Source organism: Epinephelus moara, chromosome 5 (assembly GCF_006386435.1).
Source record: "Epinephelus moara isolate mb chromosome 5, YSFRI_EMoa_1.0, whole genome shotgun sequence".
NCBI lineage: Eukaryota > Metazoa > Chordata > Actinopteri > Perciformes > Serranidae > Epinephelus > Epinephelus moara.
The window spans coordinates 39612260-39625418 of record NC_065510.1 but is presented as its reverse complement, the minus strand read 5'-3'; the positions used below and the strand labels follow the sequence as shown (position 1 = coordinate 39625418).

At 40.2% G+C, this 13159-nt stretch overlaps 1 protein-coding gene across 4 annotated transcripts in view; it reads right to left on the bottom strand.

Annotated features, from left to right (window-relative positions):
* Positions 1–13159, bottom strand: part of tbc1d1 (TBC1 (tre-2/USP6, BUB2, cdc16) domain family, member 1) — a 65350-nt gene that overhangs the window by 46399 nt on the left and 5792 nt on the right. The window contains exon 1 of one of the 4 annotated variants that reach the window (XM_050045644.1): positions 12517–12705. The exons of the other annotated variants lie outside the window; for them this stretch is intronic. Within the exon in view, the coding sequence (XP_049901601.1) occupies positions 12517–12585 (69 nt within the window). The 5' untranslated portion in view covers positions 12586–12705. Of the gene's footprint in view, positions 1–12516; positions 12706–13159 lie in introns of those variants that run through there. 4 annotated transcript variants of the gene reach the window in all.

Below are 13159 nucleotides of genomic sequence, written 5' to 3'. Positions count from 1 at the left end.
AGACCGCCTCATATCGTTAGGATAAATGTCAGAGAACATATAGAAAACGACATGTAAACGTGTTGTCTTACCTTACCGGTGTGCTGCCATGTTTGTTGTTTACCATTTAGCTAAGGCTGCAACCGGTCCCATTCCAACTTAAGATGTGACTATATACAATGTAATTTATCAGTGAAAACTGTGACGGTCATCTTTAAAATTTTAGTTTTCTTTTCAATACAGACGAGCTTGGTACATAGCGCATCTTGGTATAACAGGAAAGGGAAAAGTTGACAGAGGTTCTGCCGTGCTCCAAGCTTGCTCAGTCTGCGCACACGGCAAAAAGGGGCGGGACTTAGTAAGGGTCAATTGAAATCAGTCTGAAAGGATTATCATAAAAAGCAAAAACCTGTTTAGGCCAAGATCCAAACATCCGTGTTTGACCATGATCAAGGCTCACCCCCAGCTCAATACATCAACAGTTTTTTGTGGTAATGGATAGTAAGGATACGGATAAAGAAAAGCAGGAGTGATTGAGTAAAAAGTTGCATCCAGCGAATGTCTTTTGAGCTATTGCTGATCACTGTCAACCAAAATAAAAATTATCAGCAGCACAGTAAAAACCTGCAAATGTGGCATCTCACTGCACCACGAGTTCCTGTTGGTTTGTGAATACTCAGTTACACAGGTCAATCTGGTCTGTTGGCACAGATGGCCTTTACTGTGTTGTATTACAAACACATTCACTTAGTGATGTTCTCCTATTACAGCAGGGACACTCTGTGCTGCTGACTTGTGCCCATTGCTGATAATGGGAAGCAGTTTCGACGTCAACATTGACTGTATCTAAATGCTAATCTAGAGAGAAAACTCCCCTCACATCCTACTGTAGCAAAATAATAGATTAAATGCAGTGAGGCAGATTGCAGCCTTGTAGACCACTAGTTATTTCTGCAAAAAAAAGATTGAAGCAAGTTGAAGTTTAGTTGTATATGTATTTTCTTCTCTGACAAACATGACTAATGTCTTCACAAATTCATCAGCATTTCCTGTCCTACTACCTACAACAACTTCCTCTATGTAATACACTGCACATAACCAGAGGTAGTGTGTATAACCAGTAATACACAGACTGAAAAAAAAAAAAAGAACTCAGGTTTGAGCCCTACTTCCTCTCTTAAATTTATTTCAAAGACAGACAATGGGCGAAAGATATGCTATAATATATATTTCATCATCCTCCACAAAAACAACATACTAGTCAAACTACAACCTTTGGCTGCCAACTGCACGCGATTCTCCTATTGTGGGCCCTGGTTTGCTACAATACCACACTGGCAGTGAACCAGACCGAGGAACAAAAAGGAGGAAGTAGACAAGCAAAGCAGAAGCAGTGGTTGAGTCACATCAGTGATGTCATGAGTGTGAGATGCCTGAGCAGCTTATAAATCTGCAGTCTCACAGACTGACACTCACAGCCTGCAGGTCCTGCTGTGTCTTGCCTCGGCATGAGATATGTTCCCTCCTGCTCTTTCATCAAAACAATACCTGTTCTACCTCAACTGTGAGCTGCTCTGGGTAACTGCGTCAGCTAAAAGCCCGGAGTGTCATAAATAGGTCTGACCCTTGATATTTCTGTTTTGTACAGCAGTACAAAGGTAGAAATTAAGTAAGTACATTTTCAAGTATTGAATTTGAGTACAATTTTGAGGAACTACACTACAATTCGATGGAAATACACTTCTTACTCCATCTAATTACCTGACAGCTGTATGTGCTGTTACTTTGCAGATTAAGATTTTACATCACAAACATGGTTGGTTTCTAAAATATGACGCATTCGTGAAGAATAAAATACCCAACCACATATTAAGTATTATAAATGATCTCCACCTCAACCATCTACAACAATATAATGCTGCTTAAACATTCAATAACAATCCAATCCAACAGCTGTGTTTAATATATTTTTGAATGTAGGTAATGTAGACTGATATATGGGATGATGAATTTGACATGTTTTAGAAAGTAAGATGTTTGATATTTTGTAGTATTGGTTACTGTTGCTTCCCTTTTTACTTCTATCTACTTGAGTTTATTGTCAATTGTTTTACCACCCTGAGAGGTTTGGATGGTTCACCACATCTGCCATCATAGATATCATAAGTCTGTTGGTATGCATTATGCATAGAAATAGGTCTAGTTTCAACTTTTCAAACATTTTGACCTGATCCAAACAGGATCAAAACACTGACTTGATTAAACTTTTGTGGCATGGAGTGAGTGTACCCAATTCTGTGGGGTTACAATTTACAATATTTTTGCTGTTAATAGTTTTACTTGTAAATTAGTCTTTTTATAGTGAGATACTGGGACTTAAGTTATTTGAACGCTGGATCTTTAACAGGGGGATATGACCGCTGGAGGGTCGTCAGATTTACTGCAGGGGGGCTGCTGAATTATTCGTTGGTATTTTAATTTAAGTTTTAAGTTCTTTTTGCCCCAAAATTAAAACATGTCCGAATACACATTAAAATGAGTCAAACATATTATTGGCAAAGATAAATTGTCCTTCTCATTAAAAAAAGACATAAAATCATTTAATTTACAGTTCACAGCACTGATAATAGGCTAAGTATTATCCATAAATCCTTGCACAATCATGTTAGTTAGCTAACGCTGAACTACTGTGAGGCACCTGTCCATAACAGTGAGGTGAACTAGTTATCTAACTTTTGTACTACTGAAGCACAATTGCAAATTGTCTGTGTCATAATTCCAGACAGATGTTCTTGTGAGTAGTGCTGCACGATTAATCTAATTGCAATCGCGATGTCAGGCTGTGCGATTACATAACCGCATAAAAGGCTGCGATTTGCGATTTAATGTAGGCTAAATAAATGTTAACGTGTGTGCCTGTGAACGTGAATGCCTTTCCTGTAGTGTGTGGAGTTTGTTGACATCACGCCCAGCTATCCTGGTGTGTGCAGCTGGCGTGCAGCAGTGACCAACACAGACGCTGAAGAAGAGCATGAGCTCAACCAAGAAGAGGCTGAGTTGGTGGCGAAAAAAACGTCTGTTACATGGCAATACTTTGGATTCAGGTGTAGTGTAAAGTGTAAAAGTTAAAGTCGCAACGTCCCGCGGCAACACGACCAATCTATATCAACGCTTGAGACAACACAGCACAGGGAAAAGTAGAAACAGTGCATGAGAGAGAAAGCCGAGTCGTGTAACGTTAAAGACAAAGAGACAACTTAAAGACACCAGAGCCTCATAAAACAACATCCAAGTACAGTTAAGCAAACATTTGTTAGTGTCACAGGGAAATCATGGACTCCATAACAAATGAAAAACTGAGCAATTCTGCTCGGGTTCAGCCCACTTGACATGCTGCTGTGTTGTGCTATGGTGTGCTGGAATTTGTCATTTACATGACAACGCCTGAACGCAACACAGGCTCACTCCGCTGTGTGTACAGTTCCGTGCTGGCTGCTGTGTGAGCAGCGTGTTTGACTGTGCTCAGTCTGTTGATGGTCATTGACACACTGTCTGTCCATAACAATAACTATGTCAGGTCAGTGCCCCCCCTAATATAATGTAGGGGAAACACTGAATCAAGCAAAAAGCAAAAAGCAAACTCATGATACCATTTATTTATTATATTTTATTGTAATTATATTGTAATCGCAATCACAATCGCGATATTGTCCACCATAATCGCAATCGCACATTTTTATCAAATCGTGCAGCACTACTTGTGAGCCACAATGGATGGTTTAATAACTTTTAAGGCAAATACACTTAAATATCTTCAACCTCAGAGAAAAATATGATGTATAAATATATGAATCTGCCAATTATTATCATTACTAGCTTAATACTGAATGCATCATTAAAGGTTATGTTCATAAATGGCAATTTAGGCCACCCTACATGTTACTGTAGACCCAGTTTAATATGCAACTCAGTTTTATACAATAGCTATACGTAGTGGGGAGTCCCTGCTTTGTCTCTCTTTCAGGTAAGGGGTCCTTGGACTGAAAAGAAAACACTGAAGACCCCTGACTTAAATCAAGAATGTGAATATCTCAACCGTTGCAGCAGTTAAGAGGATTACACATTGGTACATTCCTGGGTGACATGCCAGACAACATAACCTTTAAGAATTCTGTCTGATACATAAAATCTCCACCAAGAAGGTCATGCTTTTGGTCCTGGTTATTTGTCTGTGTTTTAGTAAATGAGATATCTCATACAATTGGCAAGATGTTCGGATTTTTTTTTCTTCTCTATAGGACTTGTTCATTTTTTTTTTTCTCCCAACCACCTGAAAACAATTGAAAGAATTCGGACACGTATCTCACGATTGTCTACCACAGCACATGCAATGAAATGCATAATTTTTTAAATGAACATTTGACATTATTAAAATATCAAATTTAAAGGATGGCACAGCCTCACAAGAGTATGCACTCTCTGAGTGTTTTCTAGGATTGAATTTAAAAGCTATTTTGTCACATATTCACGAAGACATTAGTGACGTGATGCTATTCTATGAATACAGAACAAGAACTGAGAAACGTGGCCTGTTGAATCATGAGAGACCAAGCTGACGAAACCAAACACAAAACTATTTAACCAAGAATTCCTTTCGGTGCAAGTGGTTATGCAGCCTGGCTTGTTGGTTGGTCAACTGGATAGTTTGTGACTAACTCTCTGCTCTATTCTGTTGTCTGCATGAATTGTGAGCTTCTTTCACTACATAAAAGATAGTTTCAACCTCTCACAAAGGTGTAAATATTGTATTTTTATGACCTTTTATGTCAACAGAGTGGAAAGCGGGTTTAAGAGTCAGAGATACACAGAAAAATAAAGGAAAAGAAAATGCTTATGCTCAGCTCCAACGTGATTTTGAAGCAGAAAAATTGACCTTGGGGCATTTTAGCACTGACAAACAGCCAGTGAATATGTTCCCTGACTAAGAGTGCAGACATGTGCTGTGACAACATAATGTAACCACTCCATGTGGGTGAATTGTGCCTGTGTACATTTCTATGTCCTTAAATGTTTTCAATATTTACCAAGAACTGTTCCAGAGCCTCTTCTTTGGACTTTACATATTTACATTCAAGAAGTACAGTTAAACAAATCAGGATAAGAAGGACATTTTGCAGCCTCTAAATTTTCTTTTGTATTACAAAGTACCTGGGGGTATTGTGCTGTTTTCATAAACTATCAATGTTTTGAAGATAAGGGCTTCACTCCCAAATAAAGACATCAGACATAAACACATTCACTGTTCTACCGGCTACTTTCCTTGTTGAATATCCTTTTCAATAATAGTTACATACATGGGGCATAAACACCCGGATCATGTACCCATACTGGGTTTTTCATTAGAGCTGAATGAATAAGATGTTAACTAAATTTACCGTTAATTCTGTTCTGGGAAGACAAAACCATATAGTGAAAGGAACTGAGGAAGAACTGTATACTGTCAATAATTTTTACCTTCCAACAACCGCATCCTCCACTCTGTTAATCCACCAGCAAATCGCCCAGTGGTTTCTTGCATATATTAACAGGTGTTAATTACTTCTTTAAAAATGTTAAATATTTCCTTTTATATTCCAGTGTCTGAATATTCTTAAGAATTTAAAGTTTATTGCTCTTTGAAAGGGTGTACTTGCATTATTAAGCTATTATCATTATATCAGTGGCATAAAATGGTCTCAAAATGACAATGATATTGTTTATTGCAATTATTTCTGAACATATTGTCAAACAAATGACAAGCCTAGTTTTGATGCCATCACTCAAAAACGGACACACTAAATATCATTCAGCGGCACACAATTAAACTTGCGCACAGAAAAAAGAAATGCATGGAGTGCTGCAGGGATCTTCAAAAAGGGTGAAAATGGTCAACCTCTGGTGCTCTTCAGCACAGGAATCTCAGTCTTGACATTTTCAAAACAATCTGAGGCACTCAGAGGGACATTTATAAAAAGCCTTTAAAACTTGCGCACTTCAGCATCACTCCTGGAAAATAAAAATCCTAGGGGAAACACTGAATCTGCTCTATTCTTAACTTTCTTTCTTCATGCCCTGCAATGAATAAAGCGCAGGTGTATCATCACACCAAGTGGAGCTCTGTTATTTCTTTCCATTGGAATATGTGAAGTTCACAACACAAGCATTTCTCTTAAGTATGGGGCTGTTTCTGATCCCTCTCCCAACATCAGCATCCAGACACAATGTTTCTCACCCTCTAGCTTCTAGTGTCTACTTGTTTTTAATCATCCTGGCATGAGAGTGCTGTCTGCTATCTGTCCACTTACAACAGACCTCTCTCTGTTTTACTTACCCCTCCTCCATCTACCCCTTCCTCTTCCTTCTGCTTCCACTGCTTGATTCTCTAAAACACTTCAACCAACAGATACACCGAGTCCTTAAATTAGCCTCTTCTCTCACTCCTTCTGTCATTAAGGACAAAGAACATACACAGCAGCCATAAAGAGGAGGAGGATCTGTTGCCTTAATTGTAATGGTCTCGCCTTTTCTCATTTCAGCCCAGCCAGTTTCACTCCCCCTGCTTTGTTCGGCTGATAACAGCTCCTTAACTGCTCAGCATGATGATGTTATAGTCTCTACTATCTCATTCAGTCACACCCCTTCTATTGCATTTTCCGTTGAATCCCGTCTGTTTAAGTAAATGTCACATAACTACCTATTACGAACATGCCAATCCACCATGAAAAAGGATCAAATTGTAAGAAGCTTATTTTTCATGTTTCTTAATTTAAAAGTTATACTGACAGATAAGTAAAGCTGAAACAATAAATGAATTAACTGATTAGTCAATCAACAGAAAATAAATCTACAGCTATTTTTTTAGTCTTTTTTTTACATTTCACAGGCAAAATTATATGTATTAAGAAAATTATCAGCAAATTAAATCAATAATGAAAATAATAGTTTGTCACAGCCTTAAATTAATGCATACTGTTTATACCATATTCTGTGATGCAGGAGAGAAAAACAAATAACAGTTTCTAAGAAATAGAGGCTGTAGTCACTAGCCCCTTTGACACTGTCTGTTCAAGTCAGGAGAGTCACACCGTTATCCCGCCTCACTGCTCTGTATAAAATGTAAGATCACGGAATGGGGGGTTGTTGCTGAATCCATGCCTGTGTAAAAGGGACAGCCGAAAGGATGGGACCATGGATAGGACAGGTGTGGCGCTTTGGCGATGTGTTACGTGCGCCACCAACTGACAGGAGATTTGAAAACCACATGACCAGTTAGCAGTTAACTCAAAGATGAAGAACAGCAGCTGAGAATGTCCGCAAATTGGGGAGACGATGAGGTCCTCTTTGGCCCTGTTTAGATGACAACGGTTTCTCTAAAAACGGAAAAGTGTGTCCTTTGCGTTTTAAAAAACTTCTGCGTTTATATGACAACGTTATTGAAACGATCACCGTTCACACGGAGCCGCAAAATCCACTGGAAACGAAAGTATGCACAGATAACTTTGTCTGGATGGACGACGAGGTGGAGTTGCTACAGTAACAGATCTACACTTCACTTCAAATCAACAGGGTGAGCAGCATAAACAGAGCTCGGCATTGCTGTTGTGACGGTCGGCATGCCTAGTGACTGGAACCGTAATGCGCATGTACGAAGAGTCTCCGTTTTCAGAGGAACTGCATATTCCAAGTTTACATGACAACGGAAACGCTGCCATTTACAAAAAGTTGCACTCTGGAACCCGTTTTCAAAACACTGCGTTTTCAGGCACCCAAAACGCCACTGTCATGTAAACGATGGGCCAAAACGCAACTAAAGTTTACCGTTTTCAGTTGAAATCATTGTCATATAAACGGGGCCTTTTGCTTGTGGGATGCCAGCATGTTGTCTAAATTCATACACTGGGGTGGCATGATGCCACCATTGTTTGGTTGTGTGTAAAAACACAAAGGCTAGGGTGTTGGTGGCTTAGTGGATAGAGCAGGCGCCGCATACACAAGGCTGTTGCCACAGTGGCCCAGTTCGACTCCAGCCTGTGGCCCTTTGCTGCATGTCACTCCCTCTCTCCCTCCCCCTTTCACACTTGACTGTCCTATCAATTAAAGGCTAAAATGCCCCCAAAAATATCAACAAAAAAACCCCCGCAAAGGCTGCAAAAAGAAGGGACTTCATAGTGGCCCTATAGCGTGATCTCTGTGTAAAATAGGCTACTTATGGCAATTGGGGGTCTGTCCCACCTCTCTTAAGTAACCTTTGTCTCAAAAAAACCCAGGGAAAACCCTGTAAATACAGAGAGACACATTTCCTTGTATGTCATCTTCATCATGTCCTCTATTCTTGGATTTCTATTTCCAATACTTCTCCTTTTTTAGACTTCTTGAACATGGCTAAAACATCTGATTTGGAGTTGTGGATTGGAAGGACCAAAGAGGAGTGGTGAGAGGGGTTTGCTCCTCAGAGGACAGCCTTCGCTATAGACACACAGTATCTTGTTCAGTGGAACATTTACATGATCTCAGACAGGAAGGCAGTTGGACACAGCCTCAGGCTGTGACCCACAAACTTGGCCTCTCACAGAGGAACAACGTTGAAAAAGCATGTTGTCTCTGACCAAACCAGAATTAAATAGAACCACTGTTGTACTGACCTCGAAAAGAAGGAAGTTACACAAGTAGCACCGGTAAAAGAGAAGCTGCATTTCAGAGCGATAACAAAATAAACTTTTCAGTGTTTGTCAAGGAGCACAAAAAGGTCAAAGGGGAGGATATTATATGAGGGGCATATCAGTTACCCAGACTGTAAAGCACACACACAAATGTATTTTATAGATTTTTTTTTACATCACTCCAACTTTCTCTAATCTTTGGCCACATTCGGCTCCTCTCTTTCTAAACAATCTAGTTTGAGGTGAGGGAATACAGCATGGACACGTGTCCCACATTTATTTAACAGTGTAGGCTGACATGACAAGAGGTTTCACCAACAACGATAAAGCTAAAACACAACAATGCAATTCCAATTTTCTACCTAAACTTAAAGAATTTATAGTCATCAACTAAGATATTCAAAAGTAACTTAGTATCTAGGGTTACCTGTGCAAAATGGTCTATTTCTGTAATACACCACCTCAATAAAAAAAATGTTATTTCCCTTGTACAAGCCTGACTTGAGATGCTAGGAGGTAAAAATAAGAAGTTCCAGAGGAATGTCACTGAAATCCCAGTGACACGCCAACCAGCCCAGCAAATCAACAACATGATGACAAGCCAGCAAAAAGCCCCACTTCTGCACTTCCCATGGTCATGTGCCTGGATCTTGTGCCTTGTGAAGCAGAGCCAGAGCTCACAGTTCAAAGTACAGTAGCCATACAACAGATGAGAAACTTCACTAACAAGAGAGAGAAGAGAAGAAGGACATTTTAGGGGGATGTGGAATAGTCGCAAAGCAGGAAGTGCCACTGGGTGACTGACTGAAATGGTTAGCCACAAGAGTCCAACACATTGACATCACTCTGTTGGGATTAAGGAGCCACTTCACAGCACAAAGACAAGCCAGGCAGACATGACGAGCTCGTTCAAATGTGATAGCAGGGACACAATGTAGGGGCTTGTTGTCAGAGTGCTGTGCTGAGTCAGAATGCACTCTTGGCTAAGAATAAATTAGGTCAGTAAGGCTCACAGATAACCCCAATGTTCTCATCTAAGAAGATTGTTAGGTGTAGCTCAAAGACTGACAGAATGACAGGTGAGGCAAGCAAAACATTGAATGAACACAGTGAAAGACAAACTGCTTGACAAATAGAGAAGAGGCAGACTGACAACTGAAAAGGACAGACTGCCAGTTATATAAAGCCAGGAAGGTGCCTTTACTTTAAAGCCTTGTTTTTACAACAGCGCAAAGACTGTGTCACATGAGGAGGGAGGGGAAAGCATGTGAGACCAAAGCGATTACAAGATGAGGGTATGGCACAGACGGGAAAAAATGGAGATTCCAAGCACTTCAGTCTCTCTCTGACAATTTGGGCAATCATTAATCCCAATCCCTTACAATCCCTTCCCGTACATGTTTTTGTCAGGCAGCTGTTTTATGTGAAGAAATTAAATGTCAGATCTTTCAACGAGTCATTCTGGAGATGGAGAATTTCTGTCAAGCAACAACTTTCATTCAAACCAAGTAAATATCACCCTGTAGAATCCCCATCACACTCCTTCACCACATTTCTAACTATATCACCATCGCCTCAACAGAAAACCAAAAGGCAACTTCAGTAAAGACCATTCTCCCCAATATTCTGCAGTCAAAGTGATGATATTATGTCTCACTTTAGGAGAGGACTTTAAAGTGGCATGTGTAGCAGCCACGAGAGAGAGAATGCTGAAGAGAGAGCTTGAGGCAGCCTATGTGACTAATACTGTGCACAAAACGACTTGCCTCCTATTCCAGGAGTGAAGTCCTGGCATAAGCACAATGGCACCGGAGGTGATATCCCCATGACTCACTCACACACTCACTCATACACCTACATTTGGCTTGTGTTTACAACAGCTCAGCAGACTGGGTTTTCATGTACTCAACTTCATAGAGGGCCTGACAGTCAATAAGCTGCTGTTTAGCAGAACCAGGAGCTTTAACATGGAGATAAGGAAAACGCTGCGTTTAATAACTGGAATGATTGTGCACTGTTTCAAAAACCGTGCTGAGCAACAGCCTGAGCTAGGAGGATGATGCACTGAACAGGTTTCTCTGAGACTGCGCCAACTGATCCGAAAATAAATTATTTTCATTAACCAATAATATACACATTATTTTCCCTATTAATTCATTCATATTTTTTTTCAGAAAAATGTCCAAAAAATGGGGAAAATGCCAATCACATGCGTCAAGAGCCCAAGGTGAGCCTTTTTTCCCAAGCAGGCGACAACCTCCAGGGCTGCAAAATGAAGCAAACGTTTAAGTGCCAAAACTGCAGTTCCTTGTATGGACACTTGAGGCTGGCTCCAAAACAAATCAATCCCCACAGACCCCATGTAATTGTAAACATGTCTACAGTCTGGTACAAAAAAACAGTTTTGGTCTCTAAAGCTAATTTCAACAGTCGTTACGACTGTACGGGGGTGAATTTTCATACAATTCAGCCATTTATTTATTAAGGTTTAACGTTGCGCATATTTCTGGGCAAGGCTGCTTAAGTGACAGGCTTGCTACAAGATGTTGCTACTGTGTATGAGTCAGATCCACCCCTTGCTCATCCAGGGCTCCACTCTCTTGTCTAAATATGGTCACTTATGACTCTAGAAGAACAACATAGCGACAGCAGAGATGCTCATCTCGGAGCTTCAGAATGGCAGTCCACACACCAATGGGTGACATCAAGGTAGCGACATCCATTATATTATATGGTTTATGGCTGGCCCAACTCACAGTCAAAAACCTAAAAGGTAGGTCGGTCAGTTTACTGTTATGGAAGACAAAGTAAACATCATATCTGGGAACAGTAACTACTTTTTCTTTAATTTGACACATTTGCTGAAAAAACAAAACAAAAAAAAAAACAGTAAATGACGAATAAATTATCAAATAATAATAGATACATCTTCTGTCAGTAGACTACTCATTTAACCATGTTTCCTCTATCAGACTATATTTCATATAACCAATAGAAGTTAAGATGTGACAATACTGTTTTGACCCCAGCCACAGGCACATAAAACGGTTTGCCACAGATACACAATAATAACCCTGATTTAGAGTAGGCCTTCATGCTGTAATGAAATCCTCATTCAATTATCTGTCAGAATACACGTACACAGAGACCCAAAGTTCAAATGAAATCTTATCTTTTGTACTTCAAAGGGAAGTTTGAAAAACAGTCATTTTCATCATTATCTAATGTAATAGCCCATAAGTTGTTTAGCTGCCTGCTGTACAACTGCTGACAACTGTGGAAACCTGAGTGAACCTCAGTATTTACAACCAGCACACCAACAGCAACCATTCACTGATGACATTTTCTACCCATCATTTCTTGACCAGTTATGGTAAGGTCTTTGACCAGCTCCTGCAGTAGCCCAACCACATATTACACACAGTTAATGGGAAGAAGAGTAGCAGTCTGTGTTAAAGGTCACTAGTTATTTAGTTAACTTAACGTTACCCTGTCAAACAAAGCAGCACATTTGACATAAAGACAAGCCCATGTAGTTCGCTAAATTAGGAAAATACAACATAATTCATGGTGAAAACTGACGTTAATGAGCAAAATGTCGTTACTAGACATGTAACGACTATTCATGTGGACTCGTTAAACAAGTCGTGAAACTTAACGGGCGTTAGCTAATGTTAGCGAGAGCTAACTTGTTGAACTTGGCTAACAACAGGTTGCGCTAATTTGGCTAATGTGAATGCTCGCTAACAAGCTCGGTTAACGTTAGCCAACTGCCCACTTTAGCATGGCACGCACACTAAACAGACCCACCGCGACACAGCTTTTAAACGTAACTTACATCTTTTTGTTCTTGTTTGATGTTGAACAGGTTGAGTCGCTGGAGTCGTGCTTTCATCCCATCCGCCATAAACTTTACAAAAGCGTGATCTGAGCGTTAACGTCTGCGAGACTGGTCTCTGACAGTGTGGGACACTTCAATATCATTTCATTGGAAAGTTGATTTTGCTCCCTGAAGTCGAGGATCCTGCTGTAAAGCGTCAAGTTGTTACAGCAGCAGCATATAAGCAAAATACATCCAGCTCAAAAATGTCAAAGTAAGATAATTCCATTCACTTCCTGTGGATATCCTTCCTATGATACATTCACTTGCTTTTGTTTTGAAGTCCAATTTACCAACTTCCGACTATAGTCAAGCTAACTGATGTTAGCTTGTCGCAGCTAAATCCGCCAATACGTTTGGAGAACTGGGTGGACACAGTTCCTGTCCCAAGGCACTCAAACTTTGGGCGGTAGTCTTTTGGGTGCTTTTCGCTTTACCGTTGCAAGATTAAGATTGTGTCGATTATCTGCGTTGGTATGACTGGATGTAAACAGTATTTCCGGTCTGTGAGCAGAGCAGACCTAATCTAACAGGAATGAACGCCCTTGGAATGGACTGCAGCTGATAGCTGGGGAAGGAACAGTGAACATCCTGAGCCACA